The following is a 13,347-nucleotide window of genomic DNA, read 5'->3' as shown; positions in this document are numbered from 1 at the left end:
TTTAAAGACCTTAAATCTACCAAGTTTCTTTTGGAACACATTATCCAAAACTTAAGAGCTACTTTGAAAAATTAATGTTTGAGAATTTGTGACTCTAACATGTTCTAAAATATTTTTTAAAGAGTATTTTGGCTGAGTGAAGTAAGTCAGTCGGAGAAGGACAAACATTATATGTTCTCATTCATTTGGGGAATATAAATAATAGTGAAAGGGAATATAAGGGAAGGGAGAAGAAATGTGTGGGAAATATCAGAAAGGGAGACAGAACGTAAAGACTGCTAACTCTGGGAAACGAACTAGGGGTGGTAGAAGGGGAGGAGGGCGGGGGGTGGGAGTGAATGGGTGACGGGCACTGGGGGTTATTCTGTATGTTAGTAAATTGAACACCAATAAAAAATAAATTTAAAAAAATAAATAAATAAATAAAGAGTATTCTGAAAGAAAGTCAGAAGCACAAATAGGAAATTAAATAACCAAACCAATCACCCTTCATGTCATATCATTCCTTCTAATACCACACATCATCGATACAGAAGTGGCTATTACATTACGTATAGAGAAAAGGAAGATGTGATGGGGAAGAGAAGTCACAGGAACTGAGTCACAGTAATGAGTAGTGGGCTTTAATTATTATTTAATTTTTATTGTTTATTATTACTAACTTTATTATAGCATAGTTATATAGGGATAAAGAAGAGATAAGGGATGTTATGTTGAAGTGTTTAGGATTTTTTAGCTGGTGCTTAGTTGGAACATGTAACTAATATTTAGAATTGTTAGTTGATACTTACTTATTGGAATACAAAATTTGCATAAAATTTTTCAAGCACCAAAACACAAATAATAGCAAAACAAATTTAAGGGAAAAATTTGCGTTAGGGTCCAATCAGAAAAGTTAATAGGTTGGATCGGATAGATGGACAATGGGCATTAAGGAGGGCACTTGTTATGATGAGCACTGAGTGTTATATGTAAATGATGAATCACTGAACTCTACTCCTGAACCAATATTGAACTGTATGTCAACCAACTAGAATTTAAGTTTTAAAAAAAGAAAAGTACAATACGTATCTGTAACGCACCAACCTATTATCATGTCACATACCAATGGTGATATACATTTCAGCCTATGGGAAGAAATGGTTTGAAATATCTACTATCTAATTTTTTGGAAACCTATTAAAGAATTAAAAACTTCTTAAAGCATCCCACAGAACATTCCAGATGAAAGGCTTCTGAATTTTTTTTAAAAAGGTTAAAATCAGTAGGAATCAAAAAGACCCCAACTTCCACTTACTAGTTGCGTATCCCCATTAAGCCTCCATTTTCACATCTGTAAAATAGGGATAAAAGGAGCAGCTACCTCATGAGGTGTTCTACAAATTGAATGAAATCATGCAGTGCTAGAAACCAAGTGAGCCACAATGTGTGCTAGCCACTAAGAATGGTATTAGCCCCTAGCACTATTATGTCTGTAGTTTGAGAAAGTATCAAACATCTCCACATAGACCTTTTTAGGTGGCTTAGAAATCAAGATATTTAAAGATACTGTATTACATCAGTAAATGCAAAATACATTAACATATTTACTTTCTAGTGTAAAAACTACATTTCTGAGAGCACTTGGAATAGCCATGATACTCCAAAACCCAAAAAAAAAAAAAAAGCATTTCCACATTTACCTATACAGAGAAGCATAATTATGCTTTATGCAATCCTTTATCCCCAATCTAGCACTGGCATTAATGAGAGCTATATCTAAAATAGGACACACTCATGTAGGTTTCATAAACTCTTTATATTCATATAAAGAATTTTACAGTAGGGAAACCTGGGTGGCTCAGCAGTTCAGTGCTTGCTTTCGACCCAGGGTGTGATCCTGGAGTGCCAGGATCAAGTCCCACATTGGGCTTCCTGCATGAAGCCTGCTTCTCCCTCTGCCTCTGTCTCTACCTCTCTCTGTCTCTGTGTCTCTCATGAATAAATAAAATCTTCAAAAAAAAAATTTTTACAGTAAACACTTACAAATTTAGTTTTGCAAAGCTCTCTTGTGCATTATGCTTTTCTCGCTCATATGCACTTTCAACTTCTTTGAATTCATTCTTGATCATTTCCAAATCAGCAACAGCTTCTGCTTGGCTGGCCTTTTCTACCTGCAAAGCTCCTTCAAGATCTCGGATCCGTAACTACCAGATGACAGAGAAGTAGTTAAAGCAAACCAGGAGACGCTAGTCAAATTGAATAGAGTACTTTATCAGCAGCAGATTATCATTCATCCAAACACTTCTTCCTTTCTGCTTTGGTTTAAAAAGGAAAATAAACTAAAGACAGTATATATTCCTTTTCCCAACGTGTTTAATGGAAAGGAGGAAGTGGAAGAACAGTTAACTGTGCTATGGAAATGCCTAATCAAAGTGCCTAATTTTGACACACTAATCCATTTGGATAATTCTTTTTAAAAACATACTGAAATTAGTGGTTTTGGAAAACAAAAGGGAGGTATTCTTCCTCTATTATGAGAAATGTCGTTATATTAACACCTTTAGAAACCCATGAAAGTTAACAGTTCTTTTTTATTCTTAGAGATTTTTTACTGTAGAAAAGTAAAACTTTTATTACCAAATAATACTATCTGACCAAAATATTTATGAGTTAGTCAAATGATATCTAGGATTTGCTTCAAAATGATTATGGGGATGGGGAGTAAATGGGGGCAACAGATAAAAAACACAACTGACCTGAGGTAAATCTGGAAGTGATGGCTACATGCAGAGCTCATCTTACCTTTTCCTCTACTTTTGCATAACTTGAAATTTTACATAATAAAACACTTTAAAAACTAGATTCTATATAAACTTCGACAGAATAAAAGTACATTCCCATAAAAGAATAATATGCAGGGATCCCTGGGTGGCACAGCGGTTTGGCACCTGCCTTTGGCCCAGGGCGCGATTCTGGAGACCCGGGATCGAATCCCACATCAGGCTCCCGGTGCATGGAGCCTGCTTCTCCCTCTGCCTGTGTCTCTGCCTCTCTCTCTCTCTCTGTGACTATCATAAATACATTAAAAAAATTGAAAAAAAAAGATTTAAAAAAAAAAGAATAATATGCAGCTATAAAAAAGCTGCAAAACAACTTTTGAAAAGGAAATTCTTTATGTGGTTATCCATGTGTTGTTAACATAGATTGAAAAAGCCAAGTCCAGATCAATGTATGCTGTATGCTATATTTTAGGTAAACGGGTCAAAAAAATTAAGTAGCAGGCAAGAGGGTGGAGTGAAGGGAGAGACAGGAGTGAAAGCAAGACTTCTCGATCATTTAATATTGTTTTGATTTTTGAACTATGTGGATGTTTTACCTTTTCCAAAAAATTAAATTAAAAATAAAACATAGGCTGCCAAGGCTCAAAAAAAGTGGAGGGTGGTAGAAAACACTTTACACTAAATAGAACCATAAAGAACCATAAAGCTCACATTTAAATACAGCTCTACAATTTAACGTACGTGACTTTTGGCATATTACTAAAACCCCAAAAACCTGATGTTCTTCATCTGTAAACAATAAGTAATAATAATAATGGTAGTAGTAATAAGAAAAAGAAGAAGAAACAAATTATCAGGCACCTGAGTGGCTCAGTCAGTTAAGTGTCTGCATTTGGCTCGGGTCATGATCCCAGGGTCCTGGGATCGAGTCCTACATCAGGTTCCCTGCTCAGTGGGGAGTCTGCTTCTCCACCTCCCTCTGCCCCTCTCCCGGGCTCCTGCTTGCTCTCTCTCTCTCCAATAAATAAGTAAATTTTTTTAATTTTTTAAATTAAATTTTTAATTTAATTTTTTAAATTAAAAAAATAGGCTATCTATACAGAGTTGTTAAAAAAAATCTAATGAGGTAATATTCATCTAATATACACCTAATATTACATTTAATATATGATATTAATTTAATAAATATTTGGATATTTATTAAGCACTTAATATGTGCCAGGCAGTGAGCTAGTATTCAAGATATTATATAATAATCATGAGAATAGACAGTCTTAGTTTTTCAGGACATCCTAGTCTTTAGGAGAGGTGAGACTACAACAGAATGTAAGTGCTTCCTGTCACAGAAGCAGGCACAAAGGACCATGAAATCAGAGAAAAACTATGCACAAGCCTCCTGGGGATGGCAAAAGACAATCTGAGGTAAGAAGAATGAAGTCACCAAGAAAAAAAGCCTAGAACCACATGAAAATGTTTTGTAAATTAATCTATACAAATAATAAGCACCAGAATTATTATTCATAATTATACAAAAATATTTTGGAATAATTAAAACATTCTTACACTTAAAGTAAGGAAATAGAATAGATCTGGAGAAACAAGTTGGTAAATTTTCAAATTTGGTTCTTTTAAACTTTATCTTTCTTTGCTAGTTTGTCTAAATCCAATGTTGACAACTAAATTATAAATCTAGAAAACATTTTCTTCTGTCTGCATTGCTCTCTTCTTTCAGAAAATAAGCACAATCACAAATGATAAACCAATCCAATTGAAAGAGAAGTAGGCTTCAAACTAGTAATTCTGAGTCAACTCTTTGATTCCACTTTCTCATTTTTAGAGAACAAATTTAACAACAGAATACTGCAAACACACATTTAACTAGTTTATGATAAGATGATGGTTAATTACAACTATTTAGTAGTCTCATTTGCTTTTAAACTAATTTGAGGGATGCCTAAGGAGGCTTAGTCAGTTAAGCATCTGCTTCTGGCTCAGGTCATGATCCTGAGGTCCTGGGATTGAGCCCCACATTAGACTCCCTGCTCAGCAGAGAGTCTGCTTCTCCCTCTCCTCCTAGCCCATGCTCTCTCTCACTATCTCTCTCTCTCTCAAATAAATAAATAAAATCTTTAAACTAATCTGAAACTGAATTTTACTAGATGTACCTCATTGAAAATATTGGTCAATATCTATAGCTATATGGTTCAAATATAAACTTTGCCTTTTTTTCTGAGTTATAACACTAAGTTAAATATCAAATATTAATTTTAAACTATAAGTAAAAAATACACATGTAACAACTTTTATTTTTGTGGCTATTAACTATGTATTTCCAGGTATAAATTGTAATTATAATGAAAAACTTAATTTTGAATTATATTTCTTTCATAAATGTAAAACTTTAGCCTTTTTGCTTATTGCTGCCATTTGGGTGATCCAACTGTTAAAAAAAAAAATCTTAGGGCATCTGGGTGGCTCAATCAGTTAAGTGTCCAACTCTTGATACCAGTTCAAGTCTTGATCTCAGGGTTGTAACTTAAAAAAAAAAATTACCTTGCACAAGTTTGCTTAAAACACAAACACACTCAAATATATGGGTCTGGGATGCCTGGGTGACTCAATGGTTGAGCATCTGCCTTTGGTTCAGGGTGTGATCCTGGAGTCCCACATCGGGTTTCCCCTAGAAATCGCTTCTCATTCTCTAAGACCTGTGCAGTTTGAGGAGAGGGAACTTAGGATGCCTTCAATTAATTCCCCTCTCAGGGGATCCCTGGGTGGCGCAGCGGTTTGGCGCCTGCCTTTGGCTCAGGGCGTGATCCTGGAGACCCGGGATCGAATCCCACATCGGGCTCCCGGTGCATGGAGCCTGCTTCTCCCTCTGCCTGTGTCTCTGCCTCTCTCTCTCTGTGACTATCATAAATAAATAAAAATTAAAAATATATATATAAAAAAAATTAATTCCCCTCTCAGATTTAATCTCCTATATTATGCTCCCACAGTATTTTAGTATTTTATACTCCTATCTGTACATTTACCTGTATATCTATATAGATGCAGGTAAATATACAGTATTCCTGGTAATGGAAATAAGTTCCAAGAGGAGTTTCAGCTCTTAATGCAAGTGATAAGCCATGTGCACAGGATGTACAGTCAATAAATAAACAAGCATAATTTTTAAATGTTTTCTTTTTTTTGTTTTGTTTTGTTTTTATTTATTTATGATAGTCACACAGAGAGAGGGAGAGAGAGGCAAAGACACAGGCAAAGGGAGAAGCAGGCTCCATGCAGGGAGCCTGACGTGGGATTCGATCCCGGGTCTCCAGGATCGCGCCCCGGGCCAAAGGCAGGCGCTAAACCGCTGCGCCACCCAGGGATCCCTAATTTTTAAATGTTTTCAAAAAGAAATTTATCTCATCATTGTTGATGAAAAGAACACTCTGATCAGCAAATCTTGCTATAAGAGGCCAGATGGTAAGTCCTTTGGACTTTGCAGGCCATAACATCTCTGTCAGAACCCCTCTGCCACTACAACACAAAAGTCCCACAGTTAAGACAAAACCTCCCTCAAACAGTCTGTGGGTGAGATCTGGCCTGTGGGCTGAAGTATGCCAATCCCTCCTTTAATAAAACCATCATCAACCATATCCTGCTAGCAAATAGCATGAGTGTCTTAATAATATGCTGCCTATTATTTTTTTAATTTTATTTATTTATTTGAGAGAGAGAGAGCGCGCGCAGGGGGAGGGCCAGAGGCAGAATATCTCAAGCAGACTCGCACTGAGCAAGAGCCCAACCTGGGGCTCGATCCCACAACCCTGAGATCATGACCTGAGCTGAAACCAAGAGTCAGAGACTTAACTGATTGAGCCACCGAGGCACTCCTATGCTACACATTCTAAACGTAAACCTTAATTCTCTGAACAGAATTCTGCTTTTCTCAACCTCATAAAATCCTTTCAAAAAAATGTTTGTTTACATTTTACCTGAATAATTTCAGAATTAAATTTTGATTCCAAATGTGCTGCTCTTTCTGCTTCAATATTTTCTTCTAATTTCCTCACTCTTAGAGTAGTTGCCTGAAAACAAATTAAAAGTTTAAACTCACAAATGTTGGTATTTAAAGTGAATGTGGATCTTTGCAACAACGTGAACGGAGCTAAACAGTATAATGCAAAGCAAGATGAGTCACTTAGAAAAAGACAAATATCACATGATTGCACTCATCGGAATTTAAGAAATAAAATAAGCGAACAAAGGAAAAAAAAGAGAGAGAGAGACAAACCAAAAAGCAGGCTTAACTATAGAGACCAAACTGATGGTAACCAGAGGGGCGGTGGGGGGTGATGTGTTAAAGACGGTGATGGGGATTAAGAGCACACTTATCACGATGAGCACTGAGTAATGCACAGAATTGTTGAATCACAACATTGTACACCTGAAACTAAAATAGCACTGTGTGTAAACTATACTGGAATTAAAACTAAAAACAAAAAAAGGGCAGCCCGGGTGGCTCAGCAGTTTAGCGCCGCCTTCAGCCCAGGGCCTGATCCTGGAGACCCGGGATTGAGTCCCGCATCGGGCTCCCTACATGGAGCCTGCTTCTCTCTCTGCCTGTGTCTCTGCCTCTCTCTCTCTCTCTCTGTGTCTCTCATGAATAAATAAAATCTTTAAAAAAAAAAAAAAAAAAACTTTAAAAAAGTGGATATGGATAACATTTTAGATTGCTGTAGCCTCATTTTTTTCTGCTTTTCCAAGAATATAAAAGTCATGCTAAAAAAAATCATGCTTGGGAAGAATGCTTCCAGACCTTTTTTTTTTCTCTTTTTTTATTGACATATAATCTGTATGTAATAAACCACACATATTTAAAACAATTTGATAAGTATATATATACACCCATGAAATCACTGCCATAATGAAGATAAAAAATATTTGCATGACCCCTAAAAGATTCCTTATATCTCTTGGTAACTTCATCCAGCCCCCTACCACCCCACCCCCATCCCCAAGTCACCACTGATCTGCTTTTTGTCACAATTGATCACTTTGTATTTTCCAGAATTTCATATAAATTGATTGATACAGCATGTACTCTTTATTGCCTGGCTTCTTTCTCCCAAATAACTATTTTGAGAGTCACCATGTGGTTACATTTATCAATAGTTTATTCCTTTTTATTGCTGAAGTGTTCCACTATGTTGATACACCACACTGATTTATCTGTTCACCAGTTGATGTACATTTGAGTTGTTTCCAGTTTGGGCTATTACAAATGAAACTGCTATGAGCCTTCATGTGCAAGTGTTGTATGGGGCAAACACTGATTTCTCAGAGGTAAATAGTGAAGGGAAGAATGACAGGGTCACATGGTGGGTATATGTTTAATGTTTTATGAAACTTCCAAACTTTTGCAAAGTGTTTATAATTATATACATCCTCACCAACACTTGGCATGGTCAATATTTGTTTTTTCGTTTTTTGGGAGGAGGGGGTTTAAGACATTTAAATAGGTATGTAATGGTATTACATTTCAGTTTCAATTTGCATTTCTCTAATGACTAAATGACATTGAGCATCTTCTCATATATTTATTTACCACCTGTATATCTTCTTTGATGAAGGAGTTGTTCAGATCTTTCCATTTTTTAATTGGGTTGTTTTATTATTGAGTTTTGAGAGTTTACATAAGCTGCATATAAGTCATTTACTGGATATGTGATTTGCAAATATTTACTCCAGTCTACAGTTTGTCTCTTCATACCATCAACAGTATCTTTCACAAAGCACAAGTTTCCATTATGATGAAGTCCAATTTATCAATTTTCAGGCAAGAGTCAACCTCTGGCCAGAATCAGAAGTCAGGAGCTTTATTTTTGAACGCCATTTTTTGTTGAGAAAATGCAACCCTGGGAAGCACTGGATTCCTAGTCCCAAAGAGGGAACTGGGCTGTTGGGGCCTGGGCAAGTAGGGCTACAAGGACACCTCATTGCAGATGTCTCAGGATAACAGTAGCAAAGAAAAGCCATGCCTAGAGTTCTGTAAAATAAAGATGGTTCAACTGTGATGAAGTAAGGCATTACTAATTGATTTCCTTTTTAAATAAAATTTGGACAAGAAATAAGTTTTTTTTAATTATATTTACTTTATCCTTTAGCCTAAGTTGAAGTTTTTTTAAATACACAGCTTGGTTAATTGATTTTTCCTCTTTCCTTCCACAATTTTAACAGAATCACAGCAAGAGGGAGAGTAAATAAAAATTGGATAATTCATCAATTAAGCAAGCCATCTGTGAATAAGTAGGAAATGACTACATTTCTCTTTGAGCAAAGCAGATTCTCGTAATATCTTGTTATAGAGTAGAGCATAAACACAAGTGTCCTTCTTCTTTAGAGGCCTTTGTAGATACCTCTTGCTACTAATAGCCTTCATAGTCAGGAAGTAATTCCGCTTTGTGATTCAATAACTCTGTGTTTCACAAATATGAAACTCATAAAATATTTTTTTACACTGACTTATTTGCTTTACTTAGATTTTGCAACCCTGCCAATAATATTTCTTAATGAGTTAATAGAAAATACTATTTTTTTTAGAAGGCAGACAAAGTAGTAAGTCCAAAGGAGATCTTTTGGATCTAAAGATAATTTAAACCCAAAACAATAAAATGATTTTTTAAGTTAGTAGAGTATATCTTTAAAGGTAAAATCTGACATTTATATGCTTACTACTAGAGTACTTTGAAATAACAGGCATTCCACTGAAAGATGAAAACTGGTAAATATTCGTAATTTAGTCTGATAACTCAAGAATTGAGATTCAGGGCAGCCCCGGTGGCCCAGCGGTTTAGCCCCCCCTTCAGCCTGGGGTGTGATCCTGGGGACCCAGGATCAAGTCCCATGTCAGACTCCCTGAATGGAGCCTGCTTCTCCCTCTGCCTGTGTCTCTGCCTCTCTCTCTGTGTCTGTCATGAATAAATAAATAAAATCTTTAAAAAAAAAGTATTGAGATTCAAAAAAACTAGGAATGAAAAAATATAAAACTAAAGAATTATTATTACTTTTTTAGGTATAATAATAGTAATTGGTATTGGGGTGTCTGGCTGGCTCAGCTGGTAGATTATACAACTCTTCCATCTCAGGGTCATGAGTTCAATCTCCACACTGGGCACAGAGCTTACTTTAAATTTTTTTAAAAATAATTGATATTTTTAAACTATCTTTTTGAAATATATACTAAAGTGTTCATGAATGAAATTATATGTCCAGATTTGCTTTAAAATGATCAAGCTGGGGGTTACAAGAGGAAGTTGATATTCATGAAATAATATTGGCCATTAGTTGAGCATTGTTAAAGCTGAGTGATATGCACTGGGCTTTATTTTAGTATTCTCTCTACTTTCACACATGACTGAAATTTTCCATACTGAAAAAATAGCAAAGGAAGTATGATGAGAAGGCATGGTACTGATATCGTTATTTACCCAATAAGATTATATTTTGATAAAAAAAATCATTAGAATGAATTAGGCGATTCATGCTTAGGCAGAAAAGTCAGTAAGAAGGTGCGAGTTTAAATCAATCAATGTTGAAATATTAAGATAATCAGAGAAAATATTCCATTCATACTCACTACACCCTTTCTCAAAACATGTTTGGTTTTTTTTGTTTTTTTTTTGTTTTTTTTTATTTATTTATGATAGTCACACAGAGAGAGAGAGGCAGAGACACAGGCAGAGGGAGAGGAAGAGACACAGGCAGAGGGAGAAGCAGGCTCCATGCACCGGGAGCCTGACGTGGGATTCGATCCCGGGTCTCCAGGATCGCGCCCTGGGCCAAAGGCAGGCGCTAAACCGCTGCGCCACCCAGGGATCCCTCAAAACATGTTTTACACCAAATATTAGTCCCATGGGATGTTATTAGCTATTAGAAAAAGCAATTTCATCATCATAAGTATGTGAAAAACACAGGATTAAAGCCAAACAATTTTATTAAAGCACTTCTCAAAAAGTGACAGTCTTGAAAAGGAAGAACAAAGTTGGAAGACTCATGTTTACTGACTTCAAAACTACTACAAAGCTACAGTGATCAAAACAATGTGTAAATGGAATAAGGACAGACATATATAGATCCACAGAAAAAAACTGAGAGTCCAGAAACAAATCCACGTATCAATGGTCAATTAATTTTTGACAAGAGAATTAAGACCATTCAGTGAGAAAGAATCATTTTTTCATCAAGCAATGCTGAGACAATGGGACATACACATACAAAAGAATAAATTTAGATTCCTATCTCCCATTATATATAAAAATGAATCCAAATGATCAACCACCTAAACATAAAAGCAAAAACCATAAAACTCTTAGAAGAAAACAAAGAATTCATGACCTCAGATTTGGCAACATATTCTGAAATAGACACCGAAACCATGGGCAACAAAAGAAAAAGAAAAAAATATATATAAGTTAGACTTCATCAAAATTTTAAATTTTGACCGTCAAAGGACTCTATCAAAAAGCAAAAGGCAACCTAGAGGACACGAGAAGATAATCATGTATCTGATAAAAGTTTAGTATGCAGAATATACAAAGAACTCTTACAATAAAAGATAAACAATTCAATTTTTTTTTAATGAGTAGGGGTGCCTGGGTAGCTCAGTCAGTTAAGTGTCTGCTTTTGACTCAAGTTATAATCTTAGGGTCCTGGGATTGAGCCCCAAGCTGGGCTCCCTGCTCAGCGGTGAGTCTGCCTCTCCCTCTGTCCTCCTCCACCCTCTTTCACATAAACAAATAAAATATTTTTAAAAAATACATTTAAAAAATATAAGAAATTAATTTTTAAAAATGAGTAAAGGTCTAAAAAAAAAATAAAAAATAAAAAAAAAATAAAAATGAGTAAAGGGCTTGAATAGACATTTCTCCAAAGAATATATAAAAACAGCAAGTATATGAAATGATGGCCAACTTTATTAGTTATCAGGGAAATGCACATGCAAACCCTGAAGAGATTATCTTCATGCACCCTAGGTTGGCTGTAATGTAAAAAATGGAAAATAACAAGTATTGGCAAGGATGTAGAGAGACTGGAAGCCTCATACACTACTGGTGGGAATGTAAACTTGTGCCACCACTAGGAAAAATGGAAAACAGTTTGTCAATTTCTTAAAGAGTTAAACAGAGTTACCATATGATCCAGCACTTCTACTCCTGGGTATATACCTCAGAGAAACAAAAACATGTTCAAAGATTTATACATAAATGCACAAATGTTTGCATTGGCATTTTTCATAATAACCATAAGGTAGAAACAACCTAAATGTCCACAACTTACCAATGTATAAACAAAATATGGTATCTCTCTACAATGGAATGTTATTCAGCCAAAAAAAAAAAAAAATTAAGTACCAGTACATACTACAACATAGATGAACCCTGAAAATATATGTTAAATGAAAGAAACTAGACACAAAAGACCAAGTAGTGTATGACTTTATTTACATGAAATTTCCAGAATAGGCAAATCCATAAGAATATAAAGTGTGTTAGTGGTTGCCAACAGCAAGGGTGGGAGAGAGGAATGAGCAGTGACTGCTAATGGACATGAAGTTTCTTATGACAGTGATGAGAATGTTCTAGAATTAGATACTTGTAATGGTTGTACAACTTTGTGAGTATACTAAAAGCCACAGAATTATATAGTTCAAAAGGATGAATGTTTTGATATATGAAATATATTTCAAAAAAAAAGATAAAAGAATCATGAGTGCAAGAACCAAAGACAATGTGAAAGAAGTGACAGCCACCTAAATCAAGCTTCTTGATTTCTGGAAAAAGTTCCCTTTAAATTCTGACTGAGTCCTTAGAACAAAGGATCTCCATTGGTTTTAGGTCTAAAGCAAGGTACCTATTATAGCAGAAAAATTATTATGTCTAGCAAGATTAAAATGAGCATTATTCTTGGTAAGCCAAATACTAGTTTTAAAAAAAAAATTTTAATGCAAACCCTTCAAAATGAAGTTCCTGACCTCAAAAAATTAAAATTGGCTGCTTGGTATGCTCTTCTTAGATTCTGTAAGTCAGAAGAAGTCTAACCAGTGATAAGAAAATAGCTCACAGGCATTGAGAACAAAAAATTAGAACAAGCAAAGAATTAATAAAGACAGAGGGAATAAACCAGTCTAACAATGTTAATTTTCTTTAAAAATTCAAAAAATCATATGTCTAAAGCTTCTCTTATCTAAATAAGTCTTATATTTTATTAAAATACAGAATATTCAATGATTCCATGATAAAAGAATCAACAACACAAGTCTTTTCATTTCTTATGTGTATGTTATGTCATATTAATTATCTGATTTTCACTCCAAAAGTCAAGAAGAGGCTCTGTTATTCCTTCCTAGACAAAAACTAAATGGGTTGAAATAATAAACCAGAGATCACATCTTTATTTTCATACCTTCCTGCTTTGAATGAAATGTCCAGAAGAAAACAACTTTTTAAACTGGTATTACTAAAACTATCAATTAATCAGTAAGAGCAACAACAACAACAACAAAAATCTTCAAATCTTTAAACAAATTCCTTCCAAG

General features: G+C 35.1%; 1 protein-coding gene across 15 annotated transcripts in view; it reads right to left on the bottom strand.

Moving 5' to 3' along the window:
* The window catches only part of CCDC171 (coiled-coil domain containing 171), a 403,894-nt gene that overhangs the window by 323,878 nt on the left and 66,669 nt on the right, over positions 1-13,347 (bottom strand). For 14 of the 15 annotated variants that reach the window (XR_013387817.1, XR_013387815.1, XR_013387816.1 and 11 more), the window contains 2 exons: positions 6,746-6,838; positions 2,026-2,186 (listed from right to left, as the gene is read on the bottom strand). Coding sequence is in view for 12 of the 15 variants with exons in the window: in XM_077912032.1 (XP_077768158.1) it covers positions 2,026-2,186; positions 6,746-6,838 (254 nt within the window). In the remaining 3 variants the exon portion in view is untranslated. The remainder of the gene's footprint in view (positions 1-2,025; positions 2,187-6,745; positions 6,839-13,347) is intronic. The other variant, XM_077912035.1, reaches the window with a different exon arrangement.

The sequence above is a fragment of the Canis aureus genome, chromosome 10, assembly GCF_053574225.1.
Source record: "Canis aureus isolate CA01 chromosome 10, VMU_Caureus_v.1.0, whole genome shotgun sequence".
Taxonomy (NCBI): domain Eukaryota; kingdom Metazoa; phylum Chordata; class Mammalia; order Carnivora; family Canidae; genus Canis; species Canis aureus.
The sequence above is the reverse complement of the archived record's forward strand: the minus strand, read 5'-3'. Positions and strand labels throughout refer to the sequence as shown.